Source organism: Meleagris gallopavo, chromosome 3 (genome assembly GCF_000146605.3).
Source record: "Meleagris gallopavo isolate NT-WF06-2002-E0010 breed Aviagen turkey brand Nicholas breeding stock chromosome 3, Turkey_5.1, whole genome shotgun sequence".
Classification (NCBI taxonomy): domain Eukaryota; kingdom Metazoa; phylum Chordata; class Aves; order Galliformes; family Phasianidae; genus Meleagris; species Meleagris gallopavo.
Window position 1 is genome coordinate 77,926,373 of NC_015013.2, and position 25,533 is coordinate 77,951,905.

General features: G+C 38.0%; 1 protein-coding gene across 1 annotated transcript; it reads left to right on the plus strand.

Moving 5' to 3' along the window:
- Positions 1–268: 268 nt before the first annotated feature.
- Positions 269–25,533, plus strand: LOC104910436 (regulating synaptic membrane exocytosis protein 2-like). Its single transcript, XM_031552910.1, has 4 exons — positions 269–316; positions 4,862–4,962; positions 23,875–24,047; positions 25,028–25,533. Exons 2-4 carry the CDS (start codon positions 4,867–4,869, stop codon positions 25,296–25,298), a joined length of 540 nt encoding a protein of 179 aa, XP_031408770.1. The 5' UTR covers positions 269–316; positions 4,862–4,866; the 3' UTR covers positions 25,299–25,533.

Below are 25,533 nucleotides of genomic sequence, written 5' to 3' on the forward strand. Positions count from 1 at the left end.
TCCAGTCCATGATAAGTGGGCACAAATGTATCCAGCAGCATGCAGTGAATATGCCTCTGGATGTAGAGCACCATATTTGGTTGGTTGACTAAACTCATCAATTTAGATTAATTTGATGGTCTTTATTCATTTTTCCTTTCCAATGCATGCTTCATTGTTATTACTTTTATTATTATTTATGCATTTCCTCTCTCTTTTTTTTGTTGTTGTTGTTGTTGTTTTTTTGTTTTGGTTTGTTTTTCTTTTTTTTGTTTTACATATTGCTTTCATTTGTTTTTAGAAGAAAAGAAAGCAGATCCAGAGAATGGGGATACAGGTAGGGTGACTTATTCAAAACATTTTTGTACTTTTGCCCTTAAGTCCTTTGATCTACTGTGCTTAAGTGAATGTGTATCCTGAAGCTGGATCAAAATGTTGATTTATTTTTGCAATTTCAAAGTGCATATTAGGAAATGAAAAATAAGAAAGGACATTCAAAAATGTAACTCCTTTGCTTTCTTAAGGGAGCCAATTTAGAGGGAAAATGGGATGAAACCAGAATCAACTCAAGAAAGCTCTCTTACACTTTACGACCTATTTTCTCCTCCCCAGTCCAGGCATAGAAAGTGCACACCTGCACACTGCCTCTTTCCTCTCTGGAGCAAGTTTCTGACCTCCAAAATCTCACTGTTTCTGTAGTCATCTCTAGTTCTTGTCCCTTTGCTGAAGCCATTGCTCTGGGTAGGAAATGCAGTTGATTTTGTATGTGTCTTCTCCATGCCCATCCAAAAGTAAATCCATCATAATATTTTAAGAACTCCATTTTATTTATATACCCCAGATTTCCCTTTTATTCTCTATGTCTCAAATGCCCTATTGCACAGTCCTTTACAGGCATCTTCTCCAAATGTGTCACTATCATCTGTGTCTATAATAGCTAGAAGAATTTAATATTTCTCACTGGAGCAGGTGATGAAAGAAACAGTGAACATAGTTCCATTTCTTTCTGTTTTCACTTTTTTAACAAGTTTTTCTTAGGCTAAACTGGATGAGAGGGCCACTTTGTAGGCACTTTTGCCTCTAGATGTGGACTAAGGGCTGTCAACTGAAGAGTCTTACCCTCTTGACTTGAACATCCAAGAGCAACCTCTAACTCCAGGCTGAGATGAGTGATTGCTTATTTCCTTGTAAAAATGTGACTGTATTGAGGTCAGGAAAAGCTAGATGTTAGCCACATTGTTGGTAACACCCCCTTACATTTTTTAGCACCAAAAAAAAAATTTTTTTTCAGTTTTAATGAAAACCTTTATGCTCAATTAGCTGAATAGTATAAGATTTCAATTTAAAACATTAAAATAATGGGTTGCATTTGAAGTTGGGGGAATGGTTCTAGTGCTTGCAGACAGCTCGTGACAGGTTACAGGTTTGCTGCCATAGTTGGCCTTACTCTTGGCCTTATTCTGGCATACTTGGTGGCTCCTGGCATTTTGGGATCACTTTTGCATTGTCACGTTGCTATTTTCCCTTGGGATATTCTCTTCTAACATTATGGAGAATGTCTGGTACTGAATCAGCGATAAACTCTCCATCAGATAGCAATTTCTCCATGCTGGTGACAGCCCCATGGAACTAACTTTCAGGCCCTGTTTTATTTTTTGCATTAGAGAGTTGTTTAAACAGGCAGAACTCTGAGGTGTTACCTGCAGTGCAATGATATCAGCTGTGCTAGGTGAGCAGCATCAGACTTTGTCCTTCCATCAGTCCACCTTTAATTTTTGGTATTTTTATGGCTGAAGTTGGTGTGTCTCATGGGCTGTTTCTGTTGGAGGCACAACTATTGTCTAGAAGCAAAATTTTGGAAGGAAGCTAAGGCAGATGAAGTGTACTAAGGGTCACTTCTGCCTGGACAAAATTTGGTTTTACATCTTTTAAGACATAAGTATGTGAAAGCATACCAGAACTAGCTTTCATGTTTCTAATGTCAGTCTTTATGTAGCCCTGGAAGTGGGCTGTGCTGAGTTCTAGCTAACAGCTTGAATAACTCGAGCGCTCTGTCAGCCTTTTGCTACCAGCTAATGATCCTACATGTTCACAAATATTGATAACAAATAGTTCTGGGTCATCTACATACACTTCCTACACAATTCCTGATTACAGGAAGGTCCTTAGTATGCGGCTGATGTTCAGGCTTGGTTATCTTCATCATGTTAGGAGTGGAAGCTTCTTAATACACCATTTACTGGACTCTATGGCAGTAGTTGCTGCTCACGCTAAATCCCCTGCCTAAGTTTCAGTGAAGTATAGACTTGTCAGCAGAACCAGAGATGGCTATAGCCTGCATTTGCATTGCATAGTGCAGCAGCGTGTGTGCACTGGACAATGTTCACGGGCTGTGGCCATGAGATTCTCCCAAACTTTCTTACTCCCATGCAGCTCACAGCTGCATCTGGCATTAATTACATGGAGATTGTCCTCTGGCAGCATTGCTGTGCAGTCTTCCTTCATGTCAGCTCTGTTCACAGCAGAAGCATAGCTGAACTTCTACATTATGAATTTCCACTGCCCTCAGAATTCCCTCTTTTTGCATATAACTTAATTCATCTATTTGTTAAAGGCAGTTGTAACAATAGAGAGCAAGTTCGATTTTAACAAGCTTTTATGGGCATTGAATGGTTCTTTTTTTTTCCCTAAATTATTTTGTTATTTTTTTCTCTTGAGACCAAACTGAACAACCATCTTTGCCTGTTGTGCTACAGAGGATCCTGCTTTCAATCATATTTTGGAACAGTTGATTTTGCAGAACACATGCAGTTGAATTTGTGGAAACCTGTCTTTCACCTATCCATAGATCATAGAAAAGAAGGAGTGTTTGCACAAGTAATTGTGAAAGTTTTAGTGTGTAATCAGGAGGTGTTATTCCACCACTCCTTGTCGTTTACTGAAGATTAGCAGGATGTCTGTGGACAGAGAATGTGATAATTTCATACAAAAAATTCATAAGAAAAATTCACAGGACTAACTTTGTGTTGAAAAGCATTTCCTTCGTTACATTACTGAGGAATAACAAGTGGACTTTTAGCATAATTTCAGTAAAGAATGATTTATTTCTTTATACAAAAGAAGTTAGATTATTTTACTTCAAAAATATTTCTGTTTGCTGAAGAGAAGTATCGGCTCAGAGTTTCTGTTTTAAAGAGAAAATATCCTTATAGTGTTTTTAAAGCCAAATCCTTAGAAAAATAGCTGCAGCTTAAAGATAACTTGGCAGGTATTGATGAGGCACATTTAATGGTTGAGGTAAATAGAAATAGGAGAAACCAGCTATGTTTTATTTTAGGAATTTTCACCTGCAGTTGTATTTTTTGTTACATCTCTCCCTATGAAACACCGTTCCTTCTTTTTCATTCATTTTTATTGATTCATATCTCTCAAAGATTTATCTGAACTCTTTTCACTCACTTTGTCTGTAAGGAGTACAAAGGGAGAGCTGGAATACAAAATTCAGAAGCTGAAGAGTTTACAGATAACAACACAGTTTAATCTTCTGTTTGCCCTCTCCCTTCTGGATTTTCCATGGGGTATTGCAAGATGTATCTGCAAGGCCTTTCTCCTGATACGTGCTACTGTTGTTACCATTGCACAGAAGGAAAATACAAAGCTGAGAGGCACTGCAAAGGCCCCATGGAAAGTCCCATTTTACTATTAGATTATGACTTAAAGGTTTAGATTTTAACTTCTATTTATAGAGAAAACACAGGTATCTAATATTCCAGTCCTAGTTCCACAGATGAAAGTAAAGTTTGTTAAATGAATATAATGTATAAAAGCTACCATTTTTGACTAATGGGATTCTGAAAATCTAATCGTAAGCAACCTTTGGGTTAAAAATACAGCAAGTTTAAGATAAGTGCCAGTCCAAAAAAATTTAAATGAATAAGTCCTTTTTAGAATTTGGGGCATTATTCTGGCATTATAGCATGTTAAAGAGAATCAAGCGTCTATATGTATAGTAGATAACTATGTTTAGTTCAACTATTTTTTTTTAATTTTTTTTTTTTTAATTCTGAGCTGCTCTCTTTCTCTCATTTTTCTGTTTCTGTTTCTCACACTTCCACTTCAGCTTTGGCACTTACTTCCTTATTATTTTGCTTAGTAAACTATGCTGTACCAGTTGGCAGAAAACAGTTGGTGCCTGAGTCGTATTTTAAGTAACCGTCTCTACTGAGATTAATCGTGTATTTGGTCCAAGAATAGTTAATCCTGAAATCATTCTTGAAGTTTTGTGTCATTAGAGTGTAATACAGTGATACCACTGGATGGCTCTTTATCATCCCTTTATACCACTTTAAAATATTTTGAGCAAAATAAGTGTATACTTACATGGTAAACAGAAGCTCTGCCAAGCCATGGTTGTTATTTGATTAGTAATTCAGTACAAAAATGCTTGTATCACACACAAAAAATACAGAACTAAGACATCCCCCCAAAATAAACACAGTGATGTTGCATTCCTTTTTTGGTTTTAATGGAAGACTTAATTTCTCTTGAATATTTTTGTAGTAAAATTCTGTTCTGTGGAAACATTCTATTCCATTTACATCCATTTCTTCTACAATGTTGGGTTTATTTGAATTGTGCAGATAATCCAGTGCTTAATAAGTCTCTGCTGAAGTACTTACTCAGATACAGTTTTTCTTCTCTCACAACTTTCTGGTTTTCTTCAAAACTGTAATTCAGAAAGTAAAATTATTTATGTCGTAATTTAAATAAATCTAGATTTCATCTCTTTTAATAATTTTATGAGAATAATGTTGATCTTGGAATTGAAGACTACTGTATTTATTTTCTTCTTTTTTTTTTTTTTTTTTTTTTAACTTAACAGGTTCGATGGATATAGAAGAGAGAAACCGACAAATGAAAATGAGCAAGTACAAACAGGTAGCAGGATCAGATTCCAGGCTGGAACAAGATTATCATTCTAAGGCAAGGGAGTTTTGTTTTGAAAAGCAACAAAATATGTTAAATATCCCTTTTAGAAAGTAATAGATGAATGGGAGGTAATTTCTTCAGTAGAAGATTCTTTCCTGTCTGTAATAAAATTATGGCAAGAGTGCAGCAAAACTCTTAATGCAGAATGTTCTTGATTGTTAAAATTTAAGAAAGATTAGTTAAATCAAATAAAAATGGCAGTGTAATTACTTATTTGAATGAACAGTTGGGTCATGATTTAAAAGCTCAAAGAGAAGGAAGGAAGAGGTTTATTAAGTGGTACATGTAGTGAGAGTTATTGAAACCTGTCCATGGCATTCAAATAGGTGCACACAAGGTTATCTTGGTCTATTGAAAATGGGAAGTTATAGTGTTACTTCATTTAATAAGGGCAGTTCAGCTACTGCAAAGGTGCTCTGTACGTCAAAGCAGTCTTGTACACCGACTGTGGCAATGTGCCAGAACTCTGAATTGTTATGTCGTAGCATAGCCCCAAATATATTATCTAAAATTTCCTGCTATCTGGAACGGGGTCATGTCATATACATTGTGTTAATTAAGATAATCAAGATATTTTCAATTTAAATTCTATTATACAAAAATAATTTAGTGTCCTGTAAAAGATTTCATTAATTAAGGTCAGATTATAAGTGAGAAACACGAGACTTCTGACCTACAAAAGCTGTTTGAAGAAAACTCTTTTAGTCTTTATTTCCAGGATATCATTCCTTTCCTTAAAAGATCAGCAGTGATTTTAAAGCAAGCTTTTTAATATTTGAAGGCAAAATATCATTAAATCTGTTAAGTATTATTTGTTCCGCAATAATGTAGACTCATTTACTCGAGATAATTCCTTTTGAAAAAATGTGATTCATTTTTGGAAAAATAGAGCAAGTTTTTTTCAAAAGCCTTAACAAAATGGAAAAAAACTATTAACATAAATAGAATTGACAAAGCAAAACAAAAAACCACCTCTGAAACATTTTAACTCTATAGATGTGCTGCTTGATTTTTTGCATATTTTCCCTTCAGTTTTTAGTACTGACAACAGGATTTTTGATTAATACATAGGAGAGGCTTGGAATACTGACATGTCTAGATGCTTGCTTTGTGTTGACATGACAAAATTATTTTCATGTGTCTATATTGTCTGCTTTGAAAAGTGTTACTTCTTCCAGGTGAGCGAGGTACTGCGAGCAGACCTTGTGAGTGTTATGATTGTATGTACCGTAAAAATATGAATTTGTGTATTGTATGTATAATCAGACTTACTCTGCTAATTTCCCTGCTCCCTCATTGCTTGACTGAAATTTGAGTCAGAAGGAGAATTGGTATGGAGTACAGAGAATAAATGGGCTCTGATGTGAGGAAGCTGAATAGAATATAATTACTTAATGGAATATTTCCTACCTTATTTTATCATTTCACCCACATCATACTATTGAGTCTCACTATACATTTTCTACCATTTTTTATTAAAAATTTACCTACAATATTATTGGAATGTATTAAAGAGGAAAATTCAAATGGACTTCTTTTATGAAAATGGTGGTTTATTGATCGCACACATCGAACAATTTGTCTCCAGAAATAAACAATTAATTTACTCTTCTGCCAAAGTGTAGTTTCAGTATTTGGAAATGAGTTATTTATTCTATCTCTGAACTCATGGAACACGGATTATTCACCTATATGTATTAATTCAAAAGGTATTCTTAAAATTCTAGTTTTTAAGCTGTATCAGAACCATAACTCTCATTTGCTGTATGAGAGATCTGTCTTCATTTTTTCAGTACCACTGCTTCAATTTCCTTAATTGAGCGTTTATATCATTTAGAGACATAAAATGAGTAAGTACAATTTATCTACCTAATGTCTACAAAAATTCTCCTGGAATCTTGAACTAAAGCACATATGTAAAAATGCTGAGTGAAATCTCATGTTCAATACACTATACAGTGACTTTGACTTTTTTGTACTGTCAGCTGGCACAGCAGGTTGTCAAGTGTGTCATGCCTGAGAAAAATGTCAATAACTAAGCGTTAGGTGACATTCAGGACAGCTAGCAAATACAATTTTATTTTATATTTTTGTTTTATGTCTTTCTTTAAATGGAAATAAACAGCAACTGATTGTCCCTAATAATTACATTAAGAAAGAAATACCCCTCCTTGCTGAGAAAGCAAAAGATCTAGTAGCAGAATTAGGACAATATTAAAATAATTATCTGGCTTTGTTCTGCCTCTGGAAGGTAGTACAGGAATCTTCATGTGCTGGTGTGATGCACATTCATACATTAAGAAGCTGGTGAGAAAAGTTTATTCTGATGTGTGTTCTTAGAAGCAGTTAAAATAAGAAACTGATCTTCCTTTGTGTTTTTTCTTTTTTGTGGCTGATGTAATTGCAGATTGTATTTTTATTATTGGCATACATGGCTCACCAGTTTTTTTAAAACTAAGTATTTTGCTTCCATAGTGTTTTGAGTGCATGAGTTTAGCAGGTCATACGTACATTGTGTAAGAGTTCTTTTCTTACATGGAAAAGTTGCTTTGGTATGATTTTGGGACGGAATTAAGGAAATAAAAATACATATTTGATTTTCATGTAAACATATTTACTACTAGGGAGTTATGAGAGGAAAAATAATAGGTGTATAAAGGATATGATTTTTCTGTGAAGAAAGGCTGAGGAAACTGGGCTTGCTTAGCTTGGAGAAGAGAAGGCTTCGGAGAGACCTCATTGTGGCCTTCCAATAATTTGAAGGGAGAGTATAAACAGGAAAGGGTATGACTGTTTACAAGGGTGGATAGTGATCGGACAAGGGGGAATGGTTTTAAACTGAGACAGGGGAGGTTTTAAACTGAGACAGGGGAGGTTTAGGTTAGATATTAGGAGGAAGTTTTTCACTCAGAGGGTGGTGACACACTGGAACAGGTTGCCCAAGGAGGTTGTGGATGCCCCATCCGTGGAGACATTCAAGGCCAGGCTGGATGTGGCTCTGGGCAGTCTGGTCTGGTGGTTGGCGACCCTGCACATAGCAGGGGGGTTGAAACCAGATGATCACTGTGGTCCTTTTCAACCCAGGTCATTCTATGATTCTGTGATAACAGAAAAGTATTTTTGGTATTAGAACAAATGGTTATTCTGAGCATTGAGTACTAGTAGAGTTGTACAGGAATAGATGCTAATGTCTGAATTTTAGAGCTGGTTAAAGTTGACAGGCAGGAAAAACTGGGTTCTGGTGACACAGAAAAAAACATAGGAGCATGAGAGCTTTCTAATAGGGAAAAGTAGAGCTGTATGCTACACTATGATTGTGCAACATTAGCCTGATATATGTAATTTTCTTCAAGAATATTTCTACGCTTGTTTATTCTTCTGCATAAAAACTAGGCTTCCTAGTTCTTATGTGTTCCAGCAAGATGAAATGCTGAGTAGAGGGAAGAGCCGAGATCAGCATCTAGAGAGGCTGAGCCAGCAGTATGCTGGGTTTGCTTTGGTCATCTTTGGTTTAGCTGGCTTTTGAAGCTGATTCCCAAACTACCTCTTACAACTTCCCTGTCTTTCTTTTTGCTTGGTGCTGCTTCCATTAGCTCTCCTGGCAAGCAGATTGATTGACGGTGCTATAGTTGGTAACTCCTGCCCCTGGCCATTCCCATCGCTGCTTGGGTTCATGAATCCCTGCTAACAGATGGAAAGAAAAAGGTGGAAGGAGTCATAGTGTCCCTGTCTCCTTGCCGCCATGAGTAGAATATGATCAGTGGATTGACTGGGGAAAGCTGAAGGACTTTGTTGTTACTGAGCAAAAAGTGAGAAGATAGTCTACAATCAATATGAACTCGGTGTAGATGAAGTGAGACCTCCATCAACTGAAGCCCTATTAGCCTCCCCAAGGGATATCAGTAATTAAAAATATTGCATGTCAGACTAAAGGTGGATGTTTATAAAGGAGTTAGAATATAATAATGAAATGTGGTTGTTTTCTTTAGTATGAAATGTAAAACAGAGACTGGCAACTAGATGACAGATTTAAATATAAAAGTATGAGGCTAGTTTTATTTGTTTTACTCGGAGAACACAATGACCTACAAAATAGTCATAGAGAAATCCAGTTATATAACACAGTAATTAGTATATCAATTAAGGATTTAATATACTAAAGCAACAAGAAACAAAATTGGGGTATAAACAGTAAAAGACAAGATAAAATCTGAATTTTTAGCATGCAGGTTAAGAGTATATTTAGCCAAATATAGAAAAGAGAACACCAAACAAGGAGTAATAGAAAACACCAAGGAGAAATTTTCAACTTCAGCTTTAATGATTCATATTGATGATAAGACTGAAACTTCTACATCGTGAGCTGCCTGTAATGCTGTAGTACCTTTTAATCAAAAATCATGTTTCAAGATCTAGAATTGCAGATACTGTACATCATAAATATGTAAGCATAATTCTTTGTCTAATGTAGGAGAGTAGTACATGACAGGGCAGAATGCTCCTTTGTGATCTTCTCGAGCCTTAGCAAGACCAAGATAAATTAACCTGTGACAAAGAAGGCTTAAGCATGTGTTCTCTTCATTTGACGAGTACAGACACAGCCAAAATACCCTTGGAGCATGCAGATGCCGAAGTGTTGCAATTGTGCAGCCTGGGCCACTTAGATGGCCATCCTTACATCCACAGGAAAGGAGAATAAATAAAGTTTATGGAGAAAGATCTGAGGAAAAGCAAAGGAGATGGCCATGGGATGGGATGGACCATCCTCATGGACTGCCTGGGTGTGGGAATGTGCAAAAAGCAGGATCAGCAGTCTGGCAGGGGAAACGGTCAAGTCTGAAGCAGGTCTCCTTTGCTCCCAGGCTGGTCGCAATGTGCACAATTGTCCAGATGCTGCCTTTTTCCTCCAAAAAGTGCAGTGAGTGGCTGTGGCAGTCAGGTTACCCGACTGATAGTTTGTGCTCTTTTGCGATGTGTGAGGATTTCTACTAAACGAGAATCTTTCTGTCTTGTATAGTGGTGCCAAGCTGCCATTTTTCTCCTTCATTTAGTTCAAGCTCCCTTTTAATCTACTTTAATTTGGATGCTTTTCTAATTTATTTTTGCATCTTGAGTATCTGTGTCTCTAGCAGAAGTTTAGAGTAGTCTGACATATTATACCATGGTCAAGACAAATATTGCATTCGGTTATCATGGTGATGGCTGAAATATAAACAGATTAAGTGGACCACTACTGGCTGCCTCGAGCTGTCTGCTGTTGCTTTGTGCTGTCAGCCATTTTCTAAGTTTTTGTGTAAGCTTTTTGTATATCTGGATAGCAGACGTTAAATACATAATAAAATGTACATAATGTATGCTGTAATGTTAGGATGAATCTCAAAGAGAAAAAAAAATGAGTCCTGAAAATAAAAAATAAAATATTCAGTTTAATTATATCAAACATATATGAAGTATTTATCAAAATATGTATCAACAGATTTCCTCTAAAAGCCAGCTTCAATAAAGTAGTTGTAGCTATTCCATTAAAAATCACATTTAAAAATCGCTTGAATGCTGTCCTGACCGATTTCCAATGAGAGTAATCACTGCATTTTATCTTGAATCTTTTTATCCTTTTTGTAATAGAACATGTTTTCCTCAGAGAACTGTTTGATATAGGTCCATGAATTGCTAAACTGAGCATCTCTTTGGGTTCTGAGCAGTTATCTTTTCATAGTAAACTCAATTATTTCTGTTTATGTTTTTTTTTTTCCCCTCAATTTAAGCAGTAAAGTTCCAAGATGCAATTGAACTGAATAACAATTCATGTACCAAGTAGTGTGACTGTGTTTTGAGTTAATTCTCTAAAATGTACTGGAACTGATGTTATGCAGATAATAATGAGAAGACTCAGAGAAAACAAGAAAGAAAATTAACTGGGAAATATATTCTAAATGCTGTAGTAACATTCAAAAATGAGGGATACGGGAAGTTAATTGAATTGCTGCAATAGGCAGGAAGCCCCCAAGAATTAGAATAATAGTCCATGATAATATGCATACATCTAGCAACAGTTTATGCTCCTTAAGTCTGTGCCAGGCAAAGTAGTCGGTGATTCACATTTGGAAGATGACATGGCAGAGCCATTGTTCCAGCTCAGCCAGAAACATGTTTGCTAAATCCACTGCTGGGTTATTGATCTTGAAGAACCAAGGAAAGCATTTTGTTCAGTTGGAATGGATGGACCTGGAGTCCCAGTGCAGTGCTGGCACGGAGCCTGCTTAACTACCCAGGATTGGAAATGAGAAAAAAGCAGGACCTGCCTCACAGGGGTGGTTCAGAGACCACAGCCACTGCCCGCACTTGGGTTGTCCCCCAAGCCTGCAGTTCAGATTTTTGGATTTGAAGATTTTTTGCCATCTATCATCATGCAAGAAAAATGCTTTGTGTCTCTATGGGATTTGCCCAAGGCATTGCAGTTTTTTAGTTCTTTTTCTGAAGTATCTTAAATACATAATCTCTTGCAGTTTGTTTTAGCAGCTTTGTGGCTGCAAGCATTTGTATTGCAGGTAGTACAGGTGAAGAATTTAGACGTATATGAAGCACACTAATGTTTTTCTGTAAAAGCAGACAAGGGGGTTAATCAAAGTAGGGTCAGCACTGTGAGGCTAAGAATTGGGAATTATTTCCTTCATAAAGACTTCATGCCTTCAGTAACTTTCACTTTTGGTGAAAATGTTACTAAAGAACAGAACTACCTCTGAGGCCATTCTAAATTTTGTTGGTTCTTTCATTTGGAAGTAAAGTCTAAGCTTACAGGCATTAGTATTGATTTAGTGTTAGCAAATAGAATATTGTCCATAGTGATAAATAAGAAGTAATATTATCCTGCTCCTACAGGTGGAAGTCGTTGCTTTACCAGTGATTTCAGGGGCAGTCTGGAATAGGTGAATAATAACAAGGAAGTAAAGAAAAAAAAAAGAAAAAAAAAAGCCATTCTGAAAATTCAAGCCCTACTTTTGAACAAAGTAATGATGTACCCCATTCTCTTTTTATTGCAGTATAAAGTAGACTGTAAAATAGTTACATTATTGCAGCAAACTTATTTTACTAGTAGTATTTTGAGAAAGTATAACATTAAACTTAAGATAAAATTATCAAATAAAGTTAAAATAAGATCTACATAAACAGAACCTCATCTTTTCCCCTAGATAAATATTTTTCCTAAATCTTTGCCTTGAATATGTATATTTTCATTTAATTAGCTTGAGTATCATATGTGAAAAGCCATTTGGAAATCGTGTTTCCTCCAGAGCCAGCATATCCTGAGAAAAAATGTCATCTATCATATAGGCAACAGTTTTGTCATGTATATCTTTTGGTGTATCTTCTGCCTTCAAACTATGTCAAATCTTTAAAAGAATTTCTATTAGCTTCCTTACATACAGTATCTGGAATCTATTAAATTTTACAAAAAAAAAAGGATGCATCACCCTGTTTTTTTTCTTCCTAGAATGACAAATGACATCAGGTGAAAAACAATTCCAGTGATCTGCGTACTTCTGCAGTTTAATCTGAAGCAAGTAGCTAATTATTAGTATCTGCGCATTACTTAGCTTGCATATGATTTTCTAAAAACAAAACTGAAAACACTGACAAGATTTTCTATGTGTAAGAGAAGATAACGTCAATTCATTTCTGGTAAACAGGCTGAGTTTTAGTTTCGAGAATTCTAAAGAAGTAGCTTGGGTGTTTTTTATGAGACAATGATAGAAATGTTTGCTTTTCCACTTCTAAACTGGTTTGCAGTCATATGTATTCAGAAATGCTAATGCTATGCTAAAAAAAGCATCTGTAAAATCAAAAGAACTTTCAGGGTTATTAAAATTCATTCATATCAGAGATCTTCAGAAATGTTTACAAGAAGTTACTGACCCCAAGAATAGTTCCCACATAGGTAACTGTTTTGTGAAAGGATTTACATTCCCTGTGCAGTTTCACTTGAATTATTTTTTCTTTCTTTTCTGGAAGTGTTCCGTATGAGTATCCTGCTGCTAAAGAGTTTTATGAGGTAAAGCTGACGTTGTAGTCAATGGTGGTAGAGGTTGAATATTTTCTGTGAAAGTCAATTCAAATTGGCTTTGCAAGCAAGCAAAGAGCTAAATAATTATAAAATTTAGGAAGTTATGTGACATAAATTAGTGATATATATGTTTTAATTACTTTATCTTCATGAACTGAAGTATAATGAATCAAGAAGAAAAAAGAGAGCCGAGGTTTTTTATTTTCCAGGAGCAGTCTGCATGTTCGTGATCTCCCTTTTATTCCCAGTCTCTCAAAATAACAGGGATAGAGGTGCTGAGGAAATACATTTTAGAGAAAAGTAATGTTTTCTAAGAAGTTTAACTTGTTGACAGGGAGATAAGGAGATAGTGCTATCTACATCCTATAGATTTGTTTCTCTTTTAACTAGATATTAATTTAAAAACAAAAAACTAACAAACAAAAAACCTAAAATGTAGACAAATGATTGGCTGAGCTTATGCATTTATTTCTGTACTTGACTTTTTCAGATGTATTCTGAGGATCAGTGAAAATGAAAGGTTAATAAAAAGATACTGGATCTTCCCTCAAATCATACATGATTTTTGAGGCTATTCTCTTTGGTTTCTGTTTATTTAAGGACTTATAAAGGCAAGTTATACAAAGGTACATTTATATCCTATTCTTGTGTAACTCATGGTCCTTAGGCACTTCTGCTTACAGGAATAAGCACTCACCAGATGGCCCATGTGTCAATCCAGCTGTTGTCTTCAGCATGAATTCCTTCGATGGTGCTGTGTCCCAGGACAAATTTGGTGAAAGTCATATTTCAATGTTACATAGAGAATGTTCTGTTAAAGGCACAACACTATACTCTTGTTCTCAAACCATGAGGTTTGTTGAAATACTTAGCAGACTTCTGGGATAAAATAAGAAAAAATGGTTGCCTCTCCATCTTCTTTATTTGCTTGTTTTTTTTATAAGAGGCACCTGAAAGTAAAATGACTGAAAGTAAATAACGGAAATGTTAAGTGAGAACTCTTTAAAATGCATATTGTTTGACTTCATTACTTGAGTTTGCACAGGAACATCTTGGAGAAGCTGAAGTATATTTTGATTCTGTCTATCCCTACTTTTGTGTAATGACCACAAGTGGAACAACTTAATTTTTTGACAGTTGACAATGTCCATGATGGTGCATCTTGGCCCAGTGGTATGGAATACTGAAGAATTGATGATCTCCATTAAAAATAATTTTCTTCCTCTGTATAAGATGGTCCAAAAATTAACATGTAGCAATTAAAAACATGCTGGGAACTTTGAGACAAAGCATTACATCAAAAGTTGATTACCCACACTCACAAAGCCAAACTGTGAGCCTTTTCCTCTAAAGTGAAACTTGGTGACTGACTCTACGCTGTTTTAAGCAGCAGTCAAAAAATCAGGAAGTTAGAAATATGAAAGGCAATTTGAATTTCAAGTAAATCTTAGAAATATGCTTGTTTTACTTCCCATTTTTCTTGCTTTTCTGAATTTTTTCATGTCAGAAAAGGATGACTGATTGTTGCACATCCTTTCACTCTTAATTCTAATTAAAGGATTCTTTTCTGAAGCTTTTATTTATTTACTTTCATATTAGGTAGACTCGTTTATTCAAGATCTTTGCTTTTCTTCAAAAATATTTGGAAATATTCTGGCTATGTGAAAGCATTCTTTGGTTTGCCTTGTCAAGGCAGGTATAATCTGTCAGAATCAGCTAGGAACATGGAAGAGGTCATCTTACATTAATACCCAGTGTTTGAAAATTCTTCATAAAAATCTCAGTTGTCTTTCTTGATAAATAATATAAATTAGTTGTCTTACTTAGTATGTATTTATCTATATAGAGTATGTCGGGCGTACTGCCCAAGGATGCTGACCATTGCTAAATAACCTCTTGTTATTATGGCTTGATATATCACTGAGTCATGTTCCGATAGCTTGATGATTTGAAGTTGAAGCTCTCTGTGAATTGTAACTTCAAAGTAGTTTTTGATGAGGTTCCTCTTTTTAGGATCTTTTACTGTGTTCAAGTGAAGCAGAATATTTGCAGCAAGAAATAGGAGAGTTGTGAAAGAGCCTGGTAAAACCAAACAAACAGAAAGCAGTGGGAAACTCAATTCTCCCCCACTGAGGAGAACCACAGCAAAGTACAGATGGAAACAACCCATGTAAAGCACTTTGCAGTGGGCTTTTGGGCAATAAAATGCCATGGTGGGCAAGTGCTGCCAAGTAATAAGAGCACAGCCACACTAAGGTAGTTCTGGATTGAACTTTGGAGGAATTACAGTGGGTAATGGGAAAGGAAAATAGGATATGAAGCTTTATAAGGAGGTGTAAGAGCTGGCATTTGGGCTGTGAAGAAGGGATGCTGCTCCCTGTCCCATTGCTTCCTATCACTGTGCGAGCTTTGACCCCTGCACAGAGCTGGGACAGCTTTGGAGCAAGCTGTAGGTCTTTTGTTACCCCTGTAATGCCCCATGTGTAGGGGGCCTGGAGCAGCAGGAGCCTGAACAGGTCCTTTAGGAACATGGTTGGTGGGCAATATTGGTGGTAGGTAGACTAAATGATCTCTGGGGTCTTTTCAAACCTTAATGATTCTATTAAATATGATATACCTGCTTTACTATTATAAGCCTTTGATTTTCATGACAGTGGATAAATTATCTAGAATTGCTTTTTGAGTTTTTAAAGATGATGCTTAAAATTGTTCAAGGTTCCTTTACTTATTTTTACCCTAAAAAAAGTATTTTAACTCATTGTATTTTTCATTGTCAAGATGGTATTTTTAAAATATGGTAACTTCATACATCCCAGCAGAAAGTTTTCAGTACCTTCTCCTTTCAAAATTAATAAAATGTCATCCTGACTTAAAGTAACTTTAAGAACACTTAATTGCCTAGACTGGATGCAGCTGTCTTTGTGAATTATCTCTGTATCAGTAGAGATCAAGATGTTCTTAATTTCAGAGCAGTTATCGCTGCAGCTAAGATTAGAATTTGTCTTGATCTTCCTAACACCATAGTGCGTAAAAAATAATGTAAGAATGAGACACTGCTTAATTTTTCTAACTGTCTGCAGGAACAGATCTTTGAAGGCAGAAAAGCAGTTTAAGTTTTGTAGGCAAGTTAATTCTTAAGCTCACTGAAGGACTCAAATACTTCTTAAGCCTTACTGCTTTTAAACTTACAAATATTTGCAGGTCCTGTAAGTACTCTTTGATGTAATCCCTGAACATTTTCTATTGTTCTACTGTATTTATTTTATATTGTACGCTGAGGAATTTCTTTTAAAAAAATGCACCACATGAAGTAGGCAATTTTTTTTGCTTTTGTCTTACTTCCAGGTTACCTCCATCTAGAGTTTCAGTTTTTCTTAAGCAGTGATCCACCGGTGGTTTTCTGTGTTGCTGCTGCCCCTGCAGTTTCTTCTTCAGCTTCAGGATCCCCTTAGCCCCAAGGATGACAAAGTCACTTGAGTTGGAGGGAACCTCAAGAAATGTCCAGCCATAAGGTTGACCTACTGAGTCCCATCACAAAAGCATGTCCCTTTGTGCCAAGTCCACACATCTCCTTGGACAGGGTCCCCACTACTTCCCTGGGAAGCCCATTCCAGTGCTTGATTAACTTTTCCTTGAAGTAATTTTTCCCAGTGTCCATTCTCTTCTGTTCAATTTGAGACAGTTATCCATGTCTTGTAAATGGCATCTCAGTAGTAGATGTAATGTTCTAGGCGTGGTCTAATGAGTGCTGAGTGAACGACACTACCCTTGATCTGCTGATTATGCTCCAGTTTATACAACCTAGGCTACTTTGTTTTCTGCAGTGGCCCACCTCTCAACTTTTATCTTTTTCATTGTCCAGTTTTCAATTACTAATTTGGCAGAAGGATGTTGTTTGCAACATAGCTTACCCTCTTAGTGAAATCAGGTTCTCAAGATTCATTCTTAGGTATGTAGGTTATAGACCTCCTTTTTAAGAGTGTAATAAATGAGCATGGGTTAGTGAAATAATTAAATAGGGGACACCAAGTCAGTAAGGGAGAGTCATGAGAACTTTTGAAATGCTAGTTTTCCATTTGTTAGCTAGAAATATAGACACTGCTTTTTAACACTTCATTGCAATTAGTGGCCTAACTTTATGGGAAAGAGATTAAGCTGGTTTAAGAGGTGAATTTTGCAGACCAGGTTATAGTCAGTTCCTCTGATTAAAGGAAGGAGTACACTGAAATGTTATGAAAAATGAAGAAAAAATAGAATTGTTAGAGTTGGAAGGGACCATTGAAAGTCATCTAGTTCAACTCCCCTGCAATGAACAGTGACTGACAGTTTCAATTGCCTAGAAACTGCATGAGTGTATAGTCCAGGGTGGAAGACTTGTAACAATAGATTATTCTGTCACCACAGACCCTGCTACAGTGTCTGTCCCCTACTTTCTTATAGCCCCTCTTTAAATACTGAAAGGCCGCTATCAGATCTCTTCTGAGCCTTCTCTCCTCCAGGCTGAACAGCCACAGCTCCCTCAGCCTGTCCTTGTAGGAGAGGTGTTCCATCCCTTGGATCATTTGTGTGGCCCTCCTCTGGATGTGCTCCAACAGGTCCGTGTCTCTCCTGTACTGAGGACTCCACATCTGGATGCAGTATTCCAGGTGAGGCCCCACCAGCGTAGAGTAGAGGGGCAGGATCACTTTCCTTGCCATGCTGGCCACACTTCTTTTGGTGCAGCCCATGATACGGTTGGTGTTCTCAGCTGTGAGGGCACACTTCTGGCTTTTGTTCAGTTTACTATCCAGCAGTACTCCCAGATCCCTTTCAGCAGAGCTCCATCTTTACGTTCCGCAGCTGATACTGACTGCCCAGATGCAAGACCTTGCACTTGGCTTTGTTGAACCTCATGAGGTTCTCCTGGGCAGACTGCTTGAGCCTGTATGGGTCTTTCTGGATGGCATCCTATCCCTCAGGCATGTTGTTTGCACCACACAGCTTGGTGTCATCCACAAACTTGCTGAGGGCGCACTCAATCCCAGTGATGTTAGCTGAGGAATGTGAGCAGAGAGGACTGTAGATCAGTGCCTCCCCAGGGCACTCCTGTGCATCCAGCTGGGCTTGCTGGCTCAGCAGTATACTGCTCCAGAATGGTGACACCTTGTATGACTCTGGTCTCTCTTTTTTGGTACTGCAAGAATGTGAAGAGACACAGCTGAGCCAGAGCAAGGGGACTGAAAGGACCCTACTGCAAGGCAAGAACTGACAGGGAAGCAGGGTTGAAATGGTGCCAGAAACACAGGGCTGGGATAGCAAGATCCAAGAATTAGGAATAAAAAGAGGGGGAAGGCTGGGCTCTAGGAGAAGGAGGCAGCAAGGAATGGGTCTGAGCTAGAATTGGTTGCAGCTCCTTATGGTGGAGCCCAAGACAGCTGCTGAGGCTTACTATATACTTAATATCAGAGCAGTGCAGGAATTGCAATCCCAGGTTAGTCTTTAACTCTGCAGAGGGCCCAAGGGCTGCTGCGTGCAGCACAGCTCCAGTGGGGCTGGTGGAGGCTGCACACTGCCTGCTGCCCAAGGCCTGGCAGTGCTGTCAGGTGTGAGCACTTGCTTGCTGTCAGGCGTGTGCCTTCAGCACAACCTTCCTCTTGGCTGTACGTGTGTGCCAGACACACAGAAATACATGTTCATGCTACATACTTGTTTGTATCCAGCACTTTGCAAAAATTACTTAGAATCTTTTACTTTATATAAATGTACTGTTAAATTTAGAAGTAAGTGTTCCATTTCATTATAAATGGCACGCTTCATTGAACAGCGATCAGCAAAGGATTTTAAAACAATCTAATAGCATTCCTTCAAATGATCTATGGTAACTAAAATTTGCAGTGCCTTTCATGGCTGTGAGCTTGAACCAGTAGCTCCAGTAAAAATTGTGGAACATTTCACACAGTTGCTTTGCTCAGGCTTCTCAAAAACTTTTCTCATCAAGGCAAAGAGCTATTGAAACAATCCAGAGCAGTCCTTTCATCTTCTTGTAGCACAATAGACAATTGTCTGAAATGTCTTCCCAACATTTTGATTAGTAAAAGCACTGAGCAGATTTGTATGTTCCTATGTAGGTGCTAGCAAATAAAAGCTGATGAGTAGACTGTAAAAAAGAAGAAAAAAGAATTATAAAATAGAAAGATTGGAGGAAATGACCAACAATTTCAATTGCCTGGAAACTGCATGAGTATATAGTCCAGAGTGAAAGACTGGTAACAGTAGATTAAAGTAATGGGAAACATATAAACTCCCTTTGAATTAGAAGTTCCAAGGCAGTTTCTTTCAAGAAACAGTGTGAGAGCAGTTGTAGCTCGATGTGACCTGCAGCCACAGAGCAAGAGGTTGGGAGCTCTGCAGGGGCTATTGCATTAGGAGGCAGAATAGGTATTTGTTTCTCAACTTTAACAATCTTGAATTCATCACTGCAGGAAAATAATTTATTGCAGTCCCAAAGTATTGGTGCAAACACCAAGCATGTCTTTTTGTTACTGATTCCAACTGATGATTTTAATACTATAGAGGAAAGGATTTTAAGTAACTCTCAAACTTATTTGCTAGATTCTGTAACCATGAAGTTTATTCTTTTCTTCAGCACAACAAAATAAGACAAGATCATCTTACTATTAAAAATGCCAGAGTGCATTTTCATCAAGCCCTCTGCTTGCAGCACACTGCCCGCTATTGAAATATCTGCAGGCGGGGAAGTTTTATTGCACTATGGGTCATAAAGTCTGGTGTCTGGTCTGCATTATGTGAGTCTCAGTTGAAGTAAGATAGACGTACATTTCCAGCAAAGGGAAAGTTGGGACATAATTTTCCTCTTGCAGTAGCTGTTATTAACATAATGATAATGATAATAATAACAATAATAATAATGATTATTATTGCACAGTAGGGAGGTGTGCTTCTCTACAGAGTAGGCCTTATGATGATCCAAAGAGGGGGGAGCACGTGAGGTTCTAGTATTAAATGTAGAGGTTGGTGGTCCTACATGTAGCAGGGGGGGTTGGAGCTTGATGATCCTTGAAGTCCCTTCCAACCCAAGCCATTCTATGATTCCCTTGCTGTCTCCATGTCTGTGCTTTCTACTGATGGAAACCAAATGGAGGGGAGTTGCTGGGTCTGAGGATCCAGCCTGGGTCCTGCTGTAACAACTAGCCATGAGGACATGGGTTAGTGGGCACAGTGGTCATGAGTTGATGGCTGGACTAGATGATCTTAGTGATCTTTTCCAATCTTAATGATTCGGTGATTCTATGGGGACAGGGTGGCCCTTCTGGGTGCTCCCAACTTGCTGGCTGCTGCAGCAAGATGCAGGGAAAGCAGGGCAGCAGGAGGAGACGTGCCAGCTGTGTCTCAGTGAGTGGATGGTACTTGATTAATAATGAATGACCTTTTCAGTCTAACAGTTGGTCTCATACAGTAGGTGACTTTTGGCATAAAAAAATAAGTTGAAACTCAGTGGAATGAGACCAAGGAAACAAATGAAATGTCTGAAGTTCTAATGCCTTTGGGCAACTTTAGACAAAATAACTGAAGAAAGGATTGTGTAAAATTGTGCAAAAAAAGTTGCATTTTACAGTCAGTGAAGTGGACAGTTCATTAAAATCAATATTCGCACAATGTAAATGCCATTTTACTTTTGAGGTGGAGAGCAGGGCAGCAGTATGGAAACTACCTTATATGGAATTGCAGTTTCAGAAACAGATGTAAAACTGAAATACCATAATAGCTTCTATCAGACAAGCAGTATTTCCTTTTGCCTTTTGTGCTGCAGGTACTGAAACTCTAACATGCAATACACTAAAAATTATAATCTGGATTTTATCTAAATCAAGTTATATATAAGGTCAAAAGTACACTGTTGGGGTTAGAAACCAGCAAAACAATTTGACATAGACTCGATGGATGAGTTGGAGAGATTTGTTTTATTGAGGTATCTGGCAAGGTACACAATTTAGTTTCATTTTCTAGATTTTGCTGTGCAGAATATTAACAGTTGTGAGACTGTAACTAAGAGAATGTGTAAGTATTTCACAGGGCTTTCAAAAATAAATATTTTACATTAAGACGCGAATATGAAAAGATGAAGTTAATTTCAATTCTAAAACATCCAGAAATAGTAAGGGCCAAATAATATTTCTGTGTCCTCTGGCTCAATCTAAAATACTTTCTGAGAGATACTCTTACATGCAACAGAGAAAAAAGAGGCATGATAATAACCTGGTAATAATTTTTCCCCTTATATTTCCAGAATTACTTGCTTTTAATTTGCTTTTGTTGTCATAGCAATTCTTAAATGTCTATCACTAGGTTATTGTTACTTGCTGGCTTCTTAAAGAATAAAAGTACAATTAGATTGTTTTATTTATGAAAATGTCTGATTTGTTATGTACAGTACATTTCTACCAAAAAAAAATATCTTTAAGAACTGGAAAATTATTTTTCCAGGTGTAGAAGTAGAGCAGACAAAACCATAACCACAGGTTTTAGAACCTGTGAGCATGCTGCAGAATGGCTCTGTGCAGTGCTGATAGCATTTGTTGCTTATAAGTATTTAATTTGGAAAGGCTCATTTCCACTGACTGTGTGGGGAGCTCAGCAAGGGATCTGGTGGGTCGAGATCTGTCATTCTGTGGTGACCACAAGTAATTATTTGTCCCTTAATTGGGATGCAGTTAACAATTCCATGAATGATTTACATCTGATAGTGTGCTCATTTTCCCTAAGGACAGCCACATCAGAATTGTAGGGCTAACAGTGTGCTTCACAGGGTCACTAGCAATGGTGAGGCTGAGGGGGCCCCATTGGTTCCCACTGGTGGGTGGGTATTAGGAACAGGTTCTTCATTAGAGGCTGATGGGCAAGGCCTCGAGCTGCCAGAGTTCAAGGACTGTTTGGACAGCACTCTCAGACACAGAGTCTGAATTTTGGGTGGTCCTGTGTAGAGCCGGGAGTTGGACTGGATCACCTTGTGGATCCCTTCCACCTTGGGATGTTCTATTATTTTGTGAGTACAGACAGGTTCCAGAAGGCACTCTGTTTTGTCTTCTCCAAAAATCTGAGTTGCTGTTTGAAAAGAATTACTGCAAGAGAGGTTTAATGTTCCTCCATCTTTGATGGTCAGAACAGTTGTTAAATTATTGTTTTTACATTCCCAAATCAGTAAAAATACATACCATCTTCATGAAACAAAAATATTAATAGTGTCAAAAAAAAAAACCTTCAATACATGTTATACCCTTTAAATGATGTAATCAGAAAAATCCTCTGTGAATTTAGGGCTGGCTGAGTGCTCTCCCACACCTTAGGGCTGAAGAAGAGAGTGGTGACAGGTCTGTAAATGAACCCAAATACTGGAAATCAGGATGGGTCAGGGAGGCAGCTGCAGTATTGGCAACAATTTTAGACAAACATGCAGCCCAGGTTGTGCTCGGTCATTGCCTGCAGCAGGTGTGCACTGTAACCTGCTCAAGCACTTCTTCTTGTCTTTGGTTCATTTATCTGTTTTAAAACAGGCAAGATAACTCATTATTTCCAGGTGCAATATCCATTTCTAGCAGGTACTCAAATGCTATTCTGAAATGCTGCAGTCTTCCTGATTAGTTCCCAGTGTTCCTTACCACTTCTAAGGGACAGAAACAAATGATCTGTGGACTGCACATAGTATGGTTTTTCAAAAACTGTAAAGAGGATCTGAGTCCTCTACTTTTGGGGATTGCTACTCCCCAGGAGTTCGAGGTTTTTTTTCCCTTTTTTTTCTTTAAATCCTGCTGGTGCTGTACTTTACATACTTTCATGCTGTCCTCATTCACTGTCAGCTTGGTGCTCATTGGCAGTTTGTCCTGCAGAACTGTTTTCCTGAAAAGATTATGAATAGCAAACCACTGCATTGCTGTGTACACAGAAATGTCTGCTCATGAAGAGGAAGAGGAAAAATCTCTATTTATTTTATATGCACGAGGTGCAGTGCAGAGTGCCAAAGACTTAGCATTTCTTTAGAGTTTACTGGTGTATCAAGAACAAATACTCATATTTTGGTCAAATCAAACCCAGATACCTCTGCACAACTCTGCTTAATAGAACATACGCCTCTGCTGATGGCCAGTCACCTGCTGGTTTTCTGGTGACAGCATACGGACACAAGTGAGAACATTTGAGGCATCTGTACATTATTAGCGCAAATAATCTCTAGCTCTCTAGTCCCATTTCTTTAGTCTCACATCCATTCGGACTTCCCAATGCAGAAGGCCATGGGCTTTGATTGTTTGCAGAGCTACATCATGATGTCTTTAACTTGGATAATCTCATCTATCCCTATAAAAAAAGAAAAGTGCTATCATTTGTCAACCAGAAGTTCTGGTAAATAGGCTAGGCCCCAGAAGAGACACGCTTTTTGTAGGCAGTGTGAAGCTCATCTGCTTCCTGGTCAATCTTTCATGAGCCCAGCAGCCGCAGGTGCGTCACCGTCCCCGCTGTGCTGTTGTGCACTGGTGAAACAGCTGTGGTGAGAGCACTGTGCGATGGGGCAGACGTCTTTGCTCGGGTTGGTGAAACCCTTGGAGAGCTGGATGTTTGTACAAGTTAACTTATGGATGAAACCGCAGAGCTAATCACTTGAATTGGATATCAAAGCAGAATAAAATTAATATGAAGCAAGACATTTTTTGTATTCTCTACTAGTTAAAAACTTCACTTTAAAGGTTCAGGCAGTCTGGTGACACAGGCAGTTTAGATGCCATCAGGGACCATCGCCATAGCTGATCTGTGGAAGTGCCACTGACAACATCTCTGTCCCTTTCCTCTTGCAGTATCGGTCAGGGCGGGATGCTCAGCGAGGCTCAGACAACGTTTCCAATAAGTCCTCAGACAGCGATGTCAGCGATGTCTCGGCAGTGTCTCGGACGAGCAGCGCTTCTCGTTTCAGCAGCACGAGCTACATGTCCGTCCAGTCAGAGCGGCCTCGGGGAAACAAGAAAATAAGGTGAGCACAGGGAGCTCTGGGGCAGCCATAGCTGTGGGGTTTCAGTAAATGGGCACTTCAGTATTTGTGATTGAGAAGAATGTATTGCTGAAGTTGGAGTTGGCAGGAAATATGCACAATACCGCTTTAAATATCCTTTTCATCTCATGCTTTTTGAATTTATTGTGGTATTTGTTTTTAGCAAAGTTTTGTCATTTTGACTTACGATAGCATATGTTTAGCAACAAATGTATGCTATCAGCAAGCATGCTTAGACATGCTTCCTGGTAACAGTTGTTGTAAAATAGTCAAGATAGCTGAAAAGAAAGCTTAAGATCAAATTACTGACAATGCCAGAGACATGTTAATGCACTTTTTAAACTAGAGCTGCTAACTGTTACAGAAGTCTGTGTTAATACTACAGACCCTGGTCCAGCTCAACAGAAGGCATAACACCATTCAGTCGTCAGCAAGGTGTGCTCAGCGTCTGTGAGCAAAGCATCTCCTTTGCATGCCCCTCCTGCACTGTCGGTGGAGCTTTGACTGCAGAACGAACAGAAAATAATTTTTCTCAGCAGGTGTAACCCACCCACATCTGTCAGCAAAATTCAGTGCCAAAGATCTGTCCCCTGGAGAGAAGTAATGCACTTCATAAGATATTTTCAACATCAGTTTCTATGGGCAATGTTAGGATATTGTTTCTGTCCAATGGTTATACTTCCTTTTATAAAGGAGATCTATTGCTATGCAGCTTCTATTGAAAGAGGGCCTTAGAGGCTGTCCTAAGAAAACATCCCAGTGTAAAGCTTTTCTGGTGCAGGCTGGAGGGTTAGCCAGCATGACTTAATTTGTGGCTACTTCCATCTTTCAGTTTTTGTTTCATTCCTTCTATGTTTCCTTTCTTTTGAGTCCATGCATGCTCTTCTCTGTGGCCCTAACTTTATTTTATCCTTTTCTTTTTTCCTTTTGCATGCCTTGCTCAATTTTTTTGTTGACTTCAGAAGGACAAGGAATTTAGAGGAAAAAAAGAGGGAGGGTTGGAAGGGGATGAACAAGATGAAATATTTCCTGAGGAGGAGGAAAAAGAGGAGGAGGAGGAAAAAGCAAAGGAGCAAGAAACTGATGAAAAAGAGCAAGGGCAAGAGGTGGCAGAGAATGGTGATCAGGAAGAAACCAAGGGCTCAGGGCAAGATGAAAAAGCTCAAGAGGACCAAGCTGAGGAAGGGAAAGAGGATGACAGGTAAAACATTTCTAGTTCTGAAGACCTACTGACCTGCTTCCTGCTGTACCTGAACCCTCCCTGCCTTCCTTTTCTTTTCCTTTCCTTTCCTTAGTTTATTGTCTATGGTTTCTGTCGCTTCTTTTGCTTTCAGCTGTGATGATTTCATGTTGAAACAAGTTTTAGTCTCAGCTTCAGTGAACTTGTTCTGCTAGCAAATGATGCAGCACACTAACTCAATGCATCATTTCATATGCAGCTGCAGCATATTATTTTTTAGATTGTTTT

Excerpts from the sequence above, each read along its gene's own strand:
- LOC104910436 (XM_031552910.1), top strand. The coding sequence starts at position 4,867 with ATGGATATAGAAGAGAGAAACCGACAAATGAAAATGAGCAAGTACAAA. Across the intron at positions 4,963-23,874 it reads AACAAGATTATCATTCTAAG|TATCGGTCAGGGCGGGATGC; the intron begins GCAAGGGAGTTT and ends TTCCTCTTGCAG. Across the intron at positions 24,048-25,027 it reads CGGGGAAACAAGAAAATAAG|AAGGACAAGGAATTTAGAGG; the intron begins GTGAGCACAGGG and ends TGTTGACTTCAG.